Below are 14,403 nucleotides of genomic sequence, written 5' to 3'. Positions count from 1 at the left end.
TTTGTGGAAAGTTTAATGTGGCTAAAATCATGTAATGCCATTGACAACTTTTTACTTTGGTATAGTTTCCTAGAAGTGATTATCAAGACAGCTTCTCACATTCACATCAAATAGAAATTAATTACCAGAAAGGACAGGTTGATGGTAACTAATCATTGCCGTGCACCATTTCAGTCTTGCTCTCGATTACATAAGATTCCATAAATGTTAATTTGTGTGAAAAACATACATCTTGCAGAACCAGCTTATCCAAAAGGTGATTCAAGTGGGTCAGCTCGAAGAAGCTGGGAACTTCGGACACTTATCAGCCAGTCGAAGGGTAAGGGAGAGAATGTTGAACTTAAAATGCTTAAGGATAAAGTGAGAAGTTTCAGTTAAAATATGCTTTAGATTTTGAATTATTAGTCCTTCTATGTTAACATTTTCTGATCTCTTTTATCTGTGTGACATTACTTCCTGTGTGTACTGTGTTTATAAGTATTTCCTATTTCTTTTAATAAATTATAAGCTCTGGATCAGAACATGTTTGGATCAGAACATGTTTTATTGATCTTTGTATTCTTTAGGCAGTTGTGGTGGTTAACCCGTATGTCACCTTGGATGGGCTCTTAGCATAGTTCTTTGTGCATGGGGGGAATATAATTAATACTTGTGAAATGAAGAAGTAGTCATGTCTTAATGCTTTATGATAACGTTTTTGAGAGGCCACGTAGTTTGGCAAAGGTGGTAACTGATAGAGCACTGACAGGTACCCGACAGAGCTGGGACCCAGCACACCCCGCCTCTGTCTCCAAGTCCGTGCTCTTAGCAACAGTCACGCCTTGGAAGATGTTGTCCATCAAAGTGGGGAACAGTCGGGGGATGTTACGGAGGGGTGAGGCTTGAGCTGACTCTTGAAGGAGAAACTGGTCTGCATCAAGCCTGGAGGAAAAGTATAGAATAAAAACACAGTGACTATGTAGCTGTAAATGGAGGTGAACTTGAAGGGGCTGGGGGAAGATGCACCATGGCCAGTCTTCAGTGACAGCTAAGTGTTTAAGGCCTCTCCCAGAGTTGGTGGCCAGCCCTGCAGCCTCTTGAGCACCTGGTGTGTTCAGGGAGTGGGAAGGAGGAGCTGGGAAGACCCTGAGGTGGAGGAAGCTGCTTGCCCTGAGTGGGGAGAAGGTAGGGAGATGGGTTAGCATATCACTCAGTCACGCAGTGTCAGATACCGGACCAAGGTGGGATGTTCAAAAAAGGAAGGACGTCAAGAAATGACTGCCAGGTCTGGGGCAGGTGAGGTGTGTACGGAGGGGTAAGGGCACGGAGATCCATGTGCTGGAGCCTGGGTGACAGGTAGGGGAGTTCTCCAGTGGCTCCCACGTTGCCAGTAGTTCCCCCGCGTGCCAGGTCTTTGTGATAATTTTCAAAGCAAATACTTTGTGGTCGAGAGAACTTGGGAACTCTTAGGATAGTTATAGTTCACATTAACAAATTTTCACCGTTTAAAAAATTTTTAAAAAGCCCCTCCCAGAAATATTTGACAGTGGAGTGCATGGGCTCATAGCTGTGAAGTCTTGTTGTGCCCAGGAGACCCGATGCGTTCTATACTGAGGTAAAGAAAAGAGCCATTCATGTTTTTAAGAAGTGGTTGTAGTAGGAAATTACAATTACAATTAGAACATTATGAATCTTGGGAAATTTCTCTTCTCAAATTAACCCCCCAGCCATCCTCGTCCTCCATGATCTCTTTGTTGGCTCGAAAATTCAGGCTCTTAGTAGGGAGGACACGGAATGAGGAGTATGTCGTTGGGACATGTCTGAGGCAGTGCTGCTCACAGGATAGGTGGGACCCATCGGTGGGTTGTAAAGTCTGCATTAAAGAAAATAGGACGGAGTCTCAATCACGTGTGGAAGAGGAATGTTGTTTCATGAAACTCTTGTTTAGATCTCTGTGTATGTAAAAGTTATTTCTCACTGTAAGTCATGATAAAATAAATCGGAGACTTATTTTCTGGAGATGTGGAGCCTGAGAAGGTAAGAAATAGTAGTAACAGTAGCGAAACCTCACTGAGTTTTGCTGTGTCCCGGCCACGGTGCTTAGTGCTTTACGTGCGGGGTGTCACGGGACGCTTACAGTAGCGCTTGCGCCAGAGATACCGCCCACGTTCCGCAGAGGAGGAATTTGATACATGAAGAAGTCAGGTCACTTGCCCATTGTCAAACACCTGGAAAATGGCGAAGTGAGGATTTTCCCCGGGCATTCTGGTTCCAGAGGCTTTGCTCTGGACTCTTTCCGGAAAGGGACAACTGAATTCCCTTCTCACCAGAGATGGCTTCTGAGGACAGGCATGGCATTTCAGCGGCGCTGTGACGCGTGAGTTGTGCTCCACAGGCACAGTGTGGGAAGACAGCATCTTGGCCAGGAAGGTGTGAACACAAGCTCCGAGTGAGAAACGGCTCAGGGTGTTCTGTACGAGCCTTTTCCGTTTGGTTCTTCTGGGGCCTGCGGTAGGAGAAGAGAAGGACAGTATGAACTGGGCAAGATAAACCGGGTCCAAAGTCTGCAGGGCCGTGAGTCCCATAGGCAGGGCTTCGATTTTTGGTAAATGGGTTGTTGAGAACCGTGAAATAATTTAAGTAGGACAGGGGCATGGTCAGATTGTCCCTGTTAGTAAGACAATTCTGGCCACCAAGAGCATATTGGAGGGCGCCTGGGTGGCTCAGTGGGTTGGGCCTCTGCCTTCGGCTCGGGTTGTGATCTCAGGGTCTTGGGATTGAGCCCCGCATCAGGCTGTCTGCTCGGTGGGGAGCCTGCTTCCTCTCTCTCTGCCGACTTGTGATCTCTGTTTGTCAAATAAATTAAAAATTAAAAAATTATTTTAAAAAAAGTGTATTAGAGACAGAATAGCCTAGAGGCAAACGGGAGGTCCCTGCGGTGTCTGTCTGAGCAGCCGTCTGGGGGAAGGAAGTCATCAACTCTAACCAATTAGCCTGGATTTTGTGTGTGTGTGGGGGGGGGAGTTGGTGGCGTCCTCTGAGGCTGTGCAGTTGGAATGGACTCAAAACCACCTGCTGTGTGTGTGTGTGTGGCGTCGCATCCTCTGCAGCTGTGCAGTTGGAATGGACTGGAACGCACCTGCTGGGTATCTGACCGGAGGACACTCGGCCTTGCTGTGCTGAGTGCTCACGTGTGTTGTGTTGCTCTGTTCTGTTGTTATCTGTGGGCCTTTGACTCACTGCTGGTGACTGGAACTACTGAGTTTGTGATTCTCCCTCTAGACGGTGCTTCCAAACAAGGACCCATAGAAGCTATCCAGAAGTCAGTCCGATTGTTTGAAGAAAAGAGGTATCGAGAGATGAGGAGAAAGAATATCATTGGTCAAGTTTGTGACACCCCTAAATCTTACGATAACGTCATGCACGTGGGCTTGAGGAAGGTGACCTTCAAGTGGCAAAGAGGAAACAAAATTGGTAAGGAAATTGAGGAACCTCGATTGAAAATGGCAGTAGTTACACGTCGTTAGGCTAAACCATAGAATTGATCCTTTGTGACATGGCATGTCTTTTGCAGAGGTTCTATTCTTTAGTTTGTGTAAATAATGTGTCTGTAAAATGTGTTCTAAGAGCAGTACAAGAGGAGATTTTGTAAAGATTTTTTTTAAATGGTTCATTAAATTGAATCATTTTGCTTGATAACTCCAGAAGTTGCCCGTGGAGAACTATGTAAATTTTACCCATTAGTTCCCATTGATGTTCTTACGGCCTTATTCCTTCCAGCACATTTTGAAGAGAGACGGGTACAGTCTTATAAGACTGCCCGTTAATGATTTCCCGGCCGAGTGCCTCTTGCGAAATAACCGCCGGAGGATGGTGTGACAGAATGAGCCTGACCGTGTTTCACACCCTCCCGGCTTTTCAGTGCGTCTCTCCGGGGGGTGTTTAGGTCTGAAGAGGCCAACACAGTTGTAACAAGAGGACTCTGTGAGCCCCCGGAAACCCTCAAGGGTCTGTAGAGCTGTCAGGGCAGAGAATACTGAAAAAATCTAGTGCTTTATAAATTTTATCAATTCTTGCTACCTGTCTTAGCCATATATCCCCTGAATGTCCCCAAAGACATGTTAGTCAGATCCATTCCCATACATCCCTGGCCGTGCAGCGATGAGGTGGGGTTAGCTGTGGCCGGGCTTCCTCCTGACCCCTAGCCCTGACCTCCCTGAGGGCCGGAAGTGCGCAAAAGTGTGCACCTTCATGCCCCTTCCAGGGTTTGCCAAAGTCACTTCTACTCTAGATTTTTACAGGTAAGGCAAAGCCCAGAGATTGCCTTCAGTCATTGGGGAACACTCAGAAACATTTTGGGTCTTGCAGTAGTGGATAATTATAGGTCTTGTAAATATAGATCCAGACCTGGGGAAGGTTATCGTATATCTGAGTGACTTAAAATGGCCTCGCTCTGGTGACTGAGAGCAGTGTGTGTGTTCTGTTCATAGGGGAGGGGCAGTACGGGAAGGTCTACACCTGCATCAGTGTGGACACCGGTGAGCTGATGGCTATGAAGGAGGTGAGTGGTCTGGCCTTGTGGGGGCCTTTTGGTGTGGCAGAGATTTGGGGAAGAAACTTGTTTTCGAGGCTCTTGGCGCCTAGAGTCAGCTTGGTGTCTCCATGTTGAGTCATAAGGCAGATGCCCTGCAATGCCAGAGTAGCTGGGCATCTGACTCCAGGAAGGTACCGGTGAGGATGCTCGGACCAGGGGCACAGGTAATTCTGCCACCACACAGCTGTGCCAAGTGCCGCACAGAGCGAGGCGAGCAGAGTTAGCCAAAGGCCAAGAGGACCCTGGTAACAGCGTCTTAGCAGGGAGCTGGGGAGAAAATACTGTTTGTGAGGAGCTTCAGAAATGAGTAGCGTCTCTTGGGGCGCCTGGGTGGCTCAGTGGGTTAAAGCCTCTGCCTTCAGCTCAGGTCAGGATCCCAGGGTCCTGGGGTCAAGCCCCGCATCGGGCTCCCTGCTCAGCAGGGAGTCTGCTTCCTCCTCTCTCTCTCTGCCTGCCTCTCTGCCTGCTTGTGATCTCTGTCTGTCAAATAAATAAATAAAATCTTAAAAAAAAAGAAAAGAAATGAGCAGCTGGAGCGAGGATGGGGGCGAGCAGGGAAACCTGAGGAGGCCCATCAGGAGACAAATACTGGTGAGGAGACCCTCGGGGCCTCAGTGCAGAGGAGCCTGCGGGGCAAGAGGCCTGAGCCACCCCGGCCCTCTCTCTGAGCTCCTGTGGTGGTTCTCGTCTTCCGTGCGTGGAGAGACGCTCGCCCGCTCTGCCTCTACTCCCCTGCTCCTGCTGGGCTGTCAACTTCTTCTTCTTCTTCTTCTTCTTCTTATTTTTTTTTATTTTATTTTATTTTTTTTTTATTTTAAAGGTTTTATTTAGGGCGCCTGGGTGGCTCAGTAGGTTAAGCATCTGCGTTCAACTCAGGTCATGATCCTAGGGTCCGGAGATCGCATCCTGATCAGGCTCCCTGCTCAGTGGGGAGCCTGCATCTCCCTTTCCCTCTGCCCCTCCCCACCCACCCCTGCTTGTGTGTGTATACTCTCTCTCAAATAAATACATCTTTTTTAAAAAATATTTTGTTTATTTATTTATTTGAGAGAGAGGGAGCACAAGTAAGGGAAGAGAGAGAGAGGGAGAAACGGACTACCCACTGAGCAGGGAATCCAATATCGGTCTCGATCCCACGACCCTGGGATCATGACCTGAGTCCAAGGCAGACACTTAACTGGCTGAGCCACCCAGGGGCCCCAGTCATAAACTCTTCTTTTCTAATTTAAATTCAGTTAATTAACATATAATGCATTGTTAGTTTCAGAGGTAGAGGTCAGTGACTCATCAGTCTTCTGTAACACCCAGTGCTCACTACGTCACATGCTCTCCTTCATGCCGGTCACCAAGTCACCCGTCCACCCACTCTCTTCCCCTCCAGCAACCCTCAGTTTGTTTCCTGGGATTAAGACTCTCTTATGGGCTATCTCCTCACTCATTTTGTCTTGTTTTATTGTTTCCTCTCTTCCCCTATGCTTCTGTTTTGTTTCTTAAATTCCACATATGGGTGAGATCGTATAATTGTCTTTCTCTGGCTGACTTATTTCACTTGGCGTAATACCTTTTGTTTCCATCCACATTGTTGCAAATGGCAAGATTACATTTTCTGATGGCTGTGTAATATTCCATTGCGTGTGTGTGTGTGCTCGCGTGCGTGTGTATACATCACATCTTTATCCATTCATCTAGTTGAAGGACATCTGGGCTCTTCCCATAGCTTGGCTTTTATGGACATTGCTGCTATAAACATTGGGGTATAGGTGCCCCTTTATAAACTTAAGGGCCCCTTTATTAACTTAAGGGCACAATCATCTCACAGCTTTCTGTCTTCCAGAACCTATATGCTTGTGCTCACTTATTGAATGCTTAATGTTTTTGTGAATTCAGTTTGCGGGTTATGAAAATGATCCCATTAGCTGTTCTCTCACCAAATATACTAAAGCAGGCATGGTTCATTCACGTGGAAGGACAAGGCAAAGAAAGACTTGAAGTCTGGTTACAGGCACACTGACCGTAGTCCCGTGGGTCCAGATGACACAGATGTCTGGAGACCCCCTTGTTTCTGGTTTGTGACGGGACCAATGCTGATCAACACTTTTCTCTTTACAGATTCGATTTCAACCAAATGACCATAAAACTATCAAGGAAACTGCAGACGAATTGAAAATCTTTGAGGGCATCAAACACCCCAACCTGGTTCGGTATTTTGGTGTGGAGCTTCATAGAGTAAGCCAACTTTGATGACATGGTTTTGTGTGAGCAATCAGTAAGGGCAGTCGGAGTCCTGTTCTACATCGCAGGTCTTCTCATTTCAGAGCACAGTAACTTTGCCTAATTATCAGGAAATCTCCATGAGTTACATCATTTCTGCATTCTCTCTGAAACTAGAGGAGTTCTTCCTAAAATGTAAGTTGTAGACTGTAGTCGTTAACCCGACATTATAAAGCACTGAAACCCATCCTGCCGATGAGAAGATTCTCCTAAAATGCCCCTTATGCAGCGTGTTACTTTTTTCCCCCCATTTTTCACTGATTATGCTGATTTTTCTTTTATGTGTACTAAGGAACTGTTGAGAAATGAGGAAGTTAAAACTTCAAATTCAATTCCCCCCTTGTGTTTAGAAGTAAATCCTTGGAGGGGAAAGAGGATAACTTAGAGCATCTCAGTGGAGTCTGAACTTCCAGGGGAAGTTGAGTAGTGGTGATTTAAATGTTTTCACAAATAAATTCGTACCTGAAAAGGATGTGTTTCAGTACTTAATAATACATTGGTAGGGACAGCCCTGTTGGTCCCTGTCTGAGATTATATAGCAGACTTAATTTTAGAGGATTATAGACAATTTATCACCTATGATTTGGAGAAGACACTCTTATCCCGACCAGCTGTATAATTCCAGACAGGAGACAGGCAGACACTCTGTGTAGGAGTGAGGAATGAGCGTTATGAGACAAGTTCAGTGTTAAGGATGATGAGCGTAGCGTACCATTAGAAAGATTCCTTTGGGGCGTGACCAGTGACGTTGTCCAAACTCTTCCCTTTGGTGTACGTGTGAACACAGGCTGCGTCTTCTTTCTCCCGCAGGAAGAAATGTACATTTTCATGGAGTACTGTGACGAGGGGACATTAGAAGAGGTGTCCAGGCTGGGGCTTCAGGAACATGTCATCAGGCTGTATTCAAAGCAGATCACCGTCGCCATCAATGTCCTCCATGAGCACGGCATAGTTCACCGTGACATCAAAGGTAATTCTCCCCTCACCTGGCTGCCGTGGAGCACGGGCTGCGTGCCTCCCCACGGAGTAGATGCTGTCAGGACACTCGATCCCACTCTCACATGTCATTGCTCTACAGAGAAGCACTGTTACTGTGAATGTGCTTCCATAAAGAACCCAGTATGGACAGGCCGTGTAGGACACACGTCCCCATCCATGAGCAGATGACTCTGTCTTTCTGCATAACACTGTTTTCAGTGCGGTCTTTTTCTCTTCCTGTAGGCTGATTTAGCCAACCGTAGATTTACTAGGCCGTCTGATCGGAGCATCCTTGTCTCTAGGTTAAGACTCTGATGTATTTCCATGTGAAGTCTGAAGTGCTTTTCTCTTCTGGCATGGGAGGAATAGTCATGCTTGTCTCATAGCTGTCCCTCTGGCATTTGTCCTGACCTTTGTATTTTGGGAAACGGGGGATAATTCAAGTGACAAATTGTTTGTTTCTGATGAGCCCTAGATGGTAGGTTTCGACTCTGTCACACAGTCCAAGGCTGGCCTAGACGCGTTCATTCTAGAATTGGCTGGCTTCCAATCAGGCACTAGACCCAGGGCAGGGCTGGATCATAGCAGAACCGGCTTTGGTCTGAGTGTAAGGCTCGGCTGTCCCCCCTCCAGTGGACCCCCCCTGAGTCCCCCATACCCACCAGCCTTGTTGCCTCCCCGCCTGCCCGTCTGCCGCATCGCTCTGCTGCCTGGGATCGTTCTGAGCATTTGTCGGATTGGCTCTTTATCGGGCCTGGCATGGCCTGTTTCCAGGTGTTTTGCCACAGACACCCGTACTCAGTCCCTGAGCCCTATCACAAAATGACACCTTCCTGTGTCATCGGCCATGGCCATAAAGGGAATTCATCAGGGTCCTTGAATGGAGTCCGTTCACTTGTGTCCTTGTGGCATTTTTTATGACTCAGTATGACAAGTGTGCATGTGTGGACGACCTCCAGAGCTGTGACGCTTGCCCCGCACAGCTGACGGTGGGGACCGTGTCCTCTGGGAGCATGCAGGTGCTGAGCAGCCCCCGTCAGGTGTCGCTCACCGCGGGGCTCATTCGAGTGGCTCTAATGCTGTCTGAGAATGGTGCCTTCAGACACATGGTGCCAGAGGTGTGTGCTGCCGTCAGGGCGACAATATTTTATAGCCTAGAGCTGCCTGGAGCCGTGAGCAGAGACCCGAGATACCAGCTAGAGTCCGGGGGGAGGTGTGCGCAGTGCTTTGAGATATAAGGGGGCTCCGGGGCTTCTCCGCCCTCAACGGCGTGAAGTCAGCCCAGGGCGGCCGCAGCCAGGCCCAGAGAAGGGCCGTGTGTGCCCCGCTCTCACTCCACGTTGCTTCCTGTCCCAGGAGCCACTTGCGTGCTCGCGACTCTGGCGTTCAGACGCGGTCACCGCAGCCGCTGTAGCTTCCGTGTATTTCCTGCAGAAGTGTCCCCCTGCGCTTTCCACATTAGAGAGTGTTCAGAGCCAGCCATACTGAGGCGAAAATGTCTTTGCCTTGTATTCCTGTTCGTGAACAAGTCTTTCTGTGGTTGTGCTTTGGAAGTCAGGTCTTATAAATCTTTATGCTACTTAGTTTGTGACTCCTGTTCCTGGGATCCGGGGCTGCCGTGTACTGGAAACGCCCTCTGCGTGTCCCTGAGCCCGACGAGCGCCCGTTTGTTTGTTAGGTGCCAACATCTTCCTCACCTCCTCCGGACTCATCAAGCTGGGCGACTTCGGGTGCTCCGTCAAGCTCAAGAACAACGCGCAGACCATGCCCGGCGAAGTGAACAGCACCCTGGGGACAGCAGGTGGGGACTGGCTTGCTGTGCCTTTGCCGAGGCGACTCATTGCGGCGCGCCTGCTGCCTGGGTTTCCTGGCAGCTCCGTGGCCAGCGCGGCCCAGTGGGGAGGGAGGGCTTCTGAGCGCAGGCACTTAGCCCTCCCGCCTGCCCGCGTCTGATGCGCACACTGGCTCCCCCTGAGGTGGGGGGGGGGGGAGGAAAGGCCTCTGTTGCCCCCCAGAAAACCTGATTCTGTTGTTCACATGGGCCTTATTAAAACAGTTCTGGTTAAAACACAGCCGTATGTTAAATACAACAGTATGACTTGTTTTTTTTAAGAACCTAACCCTTTCATTGTCCAACACTTGTGACAATTCGTGTTTCTCTGGAGGAGGCAGGAAGTCAGAGCATTGTTGGCACTTTTAAAGAAAAAGCAGTGGGTAGGCACACCCAGAAGTCACTGAGTGTCTTAGCACATGGGACCGTGCTGCCTGTGCAGCCCTGCCCATGCCTGGCAGGCCCCCGCCAGTCTGCTTTATTGTGCCTTTAAAAAGGGACACGTCCATGTGGAGATGATTTGTTTTGATTGTTCAGTGTCGTAGAATTTTACATCTTCTTTTGCACATTAAATTTCTTATATTGTGAATACAGTTTATCTGAAGATTTGCCATTCAAAAAATTGTCCTTTAGATAATAATTCAGTCCCTAAAATGTCCATTCAGAAAATTGATTTGAAAAATGTCTGTTAGTTTCAATGTTTCCTTTTATGTAACCTAGAGAAGGTCCTCTCTGTTCCCTGCAACAAAGCCGTTGCTTCATTTATGTGGAGTATCACACAGTATGAATTTCTGGCTTGGCTCTATGACTGTGGGGTGCTGTGTTTATAACCCGTTCCTCTCACCGTGTCTGTGACTTTTAAAGCATACATGGCTCCTGAGGTCATCACTCGAGCAAAAGGAGAAGGCCATGGGCGTGCTGCGGACATCTGGAGTCTGGGGTGTGTCGTCATAGAGATGGTGACCGGCAAGGTAAGCAGAGCTCACTTGGAGGAGGAACCACGGAGGGCACTTCATGTGAACAGAGCTGTGATTGTGGTTTTATTAGCTATTACAAGCATACCATGGACACACATTCTGCTAATTAGAGAACGAGACTAAATATGAAAGATGTGACCTGTCAATAGAGTAACGTGAAGACAAGTGACAAACTAGGAACCAAATATTTGTGAGATTAATGACTTAGAGAACTTTTAGGCGAGTGAGTAAAAAAAGTTGGGAGCTCAAGTGAAAACGTGGAGAAGCGAGGAGCTACAGACAGACATGGGAGACGAGAAGCTTCTGTCCCCAAAAACACTAGCACGCGACTGCAGCGTCCCTCAAGGTTGCCAGACTTGGAGGCAGCTGAGCTGTCCCTCCGTGAGTGCACGGATGGGCAGACCGTTGATCTGGGCGATGGGGCTTCTGCGGCGATGAGGTGAGCTGTCCAGCCAGAGGACGACGTAGGGGAGCTCCGTTAAAATGCGGTAAACGCACACCGCCGGCAACAGTGGCTCCTCTGAAGCCCCACACACATGAAGTGTGACTCCACACATGTGACGTTCTGGGCAGGGCAGGGGGAGGCAGGAGGACCAGCTGCTGCCAGTGGCCCTGGGAGAGGGAAGGAAGGATGGTTGGATGGAGCTCGAGGCTGCTCAGGGCAGCGAGACTGTTGTGTGTGTTTGCGTATCTGAAAATTCTAAAAATGTATCTTCTGATGAAGCTGGCTTTGTAAATAAGGTTTTACTGGTGCTCACTCACACCCATTCCTTCAGTATCTTCTATGGCGTCAGTCTCAGGCCGCAGTGGGAGAACTGAGGCGCTGTGACAGAGGTCGTGGGGCCTGCAAGCTTAAAATACTTGTGAACTGGCCCTCTAAGTAAAAGCTTGCTGGCCTCTGGGTATTTATTAACACTGCGATGCCTGAAAAGATGGGGCAGTTTCATTTTTTTATAGCCGTGTAATACTAAACCTGCTTCCCCCTCCCCTCTTTTTTTAGAGGCCTTGGCATGAATATGAACACAACTTTCAGATTATGTATAAAGTGGGAATGGGGCACAAGCCACCGATCCCTGAAAGATTAAGCCCGGAGGGAAAGGACTTCCTCTCCCACTGCCTTGAGAGTGAGCCCCGGATGAGGTGGACGGCCAGCCAGCTCCTCGACCACTCCTTCGTCAAGGTTGGGCAGATCCCTGTACCTTTTTCATGTTCGAATGTTTGAGTTCTGTTTGTATCTGGCACCAAAGGCCATGTGGAAACTTAGATATAAATATCTGTATGTATATCTGAAATGGAGAAGAGCTAAATGTATTATGCCAGGGAATTTTGTGTATCTTTTTTTTCCAGAAAATGTTCATTGAGGTTCTCTGTTTGATCCGTCCTGGTGTGTTTATGGTACCCATGGGACCGTCCCGTGGAATTGGGAATGGGACTGGGTGAAAGCCACAGTTTCTGCTCCTGGAAGCCCAGGGCTTAGTAGTGACGAAGTGCTGTGCTCCGAGCTGGGCTGAGGGCATATACCCCGCGCTGTCGCGCCGCTGAGAAGAGCGATCTCATCCAGCCAGGCAGTCTCAGCCGTTGGGGCTTGCTCTGGATGAGGTGTCTGAGCTGCTCGAGAGGGTGTGGGGGGGGCCAGGCAGGGAGGTGTGGGTACGGCAGGCTAATGAGGGTGAAAAAGTTGGACTGTGTAGAGCCGGATCACAGGACGCGGAAAATGGTCAAAGGCTGCGGAAGGGAGCGGGAGCCCGTGAAGGAGTTGTACTGCGATGAGAAGCTTGGCACGGTTCACTGGGGTTTTAGAGGCAGAGTCGTCAGAAAGGCGCAGATACGGCTCGTGGGCTGGGCAGGGGAGGTCAGGGGCGAGTTATCCGTGATCTCTGGGGGCTGCAGTGGCCACGGACTGAAGAGCTGGTGCGATGAGAAAGGCGAGTGAGGGGAGGGGTCTAGGACGACTCCCAGGCCCCCGCTTGGGTTCCCACTGAGAGCCTGGCAGCCCGGCAGGGCGCAGAGGCAGCTGGCCGATGGCCGCGTCAGGGAGGCGGGGGTGTCCTCTTCGGTACATAACGGTTGAGGTGTGTTTGGAACGTCTGCTTCGGGCGGGATTCCAGACACATGTGTAGGTGACGTGGGCTCCCACCTGGGACCGGGCGGGGCTCAGATGCAGATCCAGGAGATGGATCATTGCCGGGAGAGAACTTCCAGGAGAAACGTGCTGAGCATGGAGCTCTGGGGCACGCCGCGCTGGAAGGGCGCTGCTGGGGAGCCCCTGCCGGAGCGGGGGAGGTGCAGGAAAGCGGGGCGAGTGCAGTTAAGGGACAAGTGACCGGACTTGCTTCGTAGATATTAGGGATTAGTGGTTAAAAACACACTCATTTCTTTGTCGAGACAGTTTGTGTCGGCCGGTAGTGTACAGATGCATTCTGCAAAGTGCTCTCAGGGGCCGGTTGGCAGATGTCCCAGGGTGCACGAGTGGAGCCTCCTGTCCCTGCCGGCTCCGAGCCGGGGTCCTCGCGGCGGCGGCAACGGCTTGCCTATGAGCCACAGGCCTGCCACGAATTGGCTTCAGCTCTCTCCTGCCTCTCTCGCAGGTCTGCACAGATGAAGAATGAAGCTAATCGGTCTGCAGCCTGGTAGTGTGTGCTCGGAGAATTCTCGTAATCACTACTGTATGTAATATTTACATAAAGACTGTGCTGAAAAGCAGTATAAGCCTTTTTAACCTTCCAAGACTGAAGACTGCACAGGTGACAAGCGTCACTTCTCCTGCTGCTCCTGTTTGTTTGACGTGGCCCGGGGCCCTTCCGAGTGACGGTGTCCGCGAGGTAAAGACGCTGCATGCTAAGTGCCATGACTACTGTACACGGACCATCGCCCCGTCACCTGCTTCTTGTGGGACCCGAGAATCGTGACATCAGCGTAGGATTTTGACTTTCCTGGGTTCAAAAGTAGCTGTAGTATTATCAGGTGTCCCGGGCCTTGTTGTTAAACTCTTGTTTGTCGAGTGCACTGACTGTGAAACCTTACCTTTTTGTTGTTGGCAAGCCACAGGTTTGTTATGCAAAGGCTGATTAATGAAATTTAAGAAAAAGGTTCTTTTTTCAATAAATGGTTTATTTTAGGAAAGCTCAGTTATATTGTCTTTTACTGGTTATCAGCTTCAGAGCCAACACGTTATCTGAGACCGAGGTCTGTCCCTTTCCTTCACGTGTTCCTGTATAGAGGGGGATGCGACCGGATGTGCTAGAGGTGAGCCCTGGGTCCCTGGTTGGCAGCCCTGCAGGGTCCGGGGTCTCCTCACTGAGAAGCCGAAGGGCTAAAGGAAATGCCACCGTGGATGCCAGAGGCCCCTTTAGATTCTCTTACGATCCCCAGACACTGGAGGTCCAAGGAGAGTGGAGGCCTTGTTACCGTGCACTGAAGGCTCTGGACCTTTAAACCAAGATGTGTCAGTGCACGGTCAGTGTCAAGTGCTGCTGAATGACATCTTGACAAGAAAGCATCTTTTTCAGAATGTCAGCATTTCAGCAGTTTCCCAAAATAGCCCGAAGTACATGCCATTGATGGTTTCTTCATCTTTTCACAATTCCATTTTTAAAAAATTGACCTTACAGCTTCCTAACCTCTTCTGAGAAGCTCCCAGCCTCACTCCTGACCCCTAGCAGCCACTTCAAGGCAAGGAATCTCTTGGGCACGACACGCTCACCCTCTCCCTCCAGGACACTAGATCCTCTCCAAGAGGTGAAGAATTGTGTAGACGCTGAGAATATGGTTAA

The 14,403-nt window shown here is 49.4% G+C and overlaps 1 protein-coding gene across 9 annotated transcripts in view; it reads left to right on the top strand.

Annotated features, from left to right (window-relative positions):
- Positions 1-13,753, top strand: part of MAP3K4 (mitogen-activated protein kinase kinase kinase 4) — a 112,986-nt gene extending 99,233 nt beyond the window's left edge. For 8 of the 9 annotated variants that reach the window (XM_045080075.1, XM_045080076.1, XM_045080077.1 and 5 more), the window contains 9 exons: positions 239-319; positions 3,262-3,453; positions 4,470-4,540; positions 6,683-6,799; positions 7,655-7,814; positions 9,501-9,623; positions 10,518-10,624; positions 11,631-11,810; positions 13,219-13,753. In XM_045080075.1, the coding sequence (XP_044936010.1) occupies positions 239-319; positions 3,262-3,453; positions 4,470-4,540; positions 6,683-6,799; positions 7,655-7,814; positions 9,501-9,623; positions 10,518-10,624; positions 11,631-11,810; positions 13,219-13,239 (1,052 nt within the window). In that variant the 3' untranslated portion in view covers positions 13,240-13,753. Of the gene's footprint in view, positions 1-238; positions 320-3,261; positions 3,454-4,469; positions 4,541-6,682; positions 6,800-6,888; positions 6,980-7,654; positions 7,815-9,500; positions 9,624-10,517; positions 10,625-11,630; positions 11,811-13,218 lie in introns of those variants that run through there. The other variant, XM_045080083.1, reaches the window with a different exon arrangement.
- Positions 13,754-14,403: the final 650 nt, after the last annotated feature.

This window comes from Mustela putorius, unplaced genomic scaffold, assembly GCF_011764305.1.
Source record: "Mustela putorius furo isolate JIRA1106 unplaced genomic scaffold, ASM1176430v1.1 tig00000450_pilon_pilon_pilon, whole genome shotgun sequence".
In the NCBI taxonomy this organism is placed as follows: Eukaryota; Metazoa; Chordata; class Mammalia; order Carnivora; family Mustelidae; genus Mustela; species Mustela putorius.
This window is presented reverse-complemented; position numbering and strand designations above follow the sequence as displayed.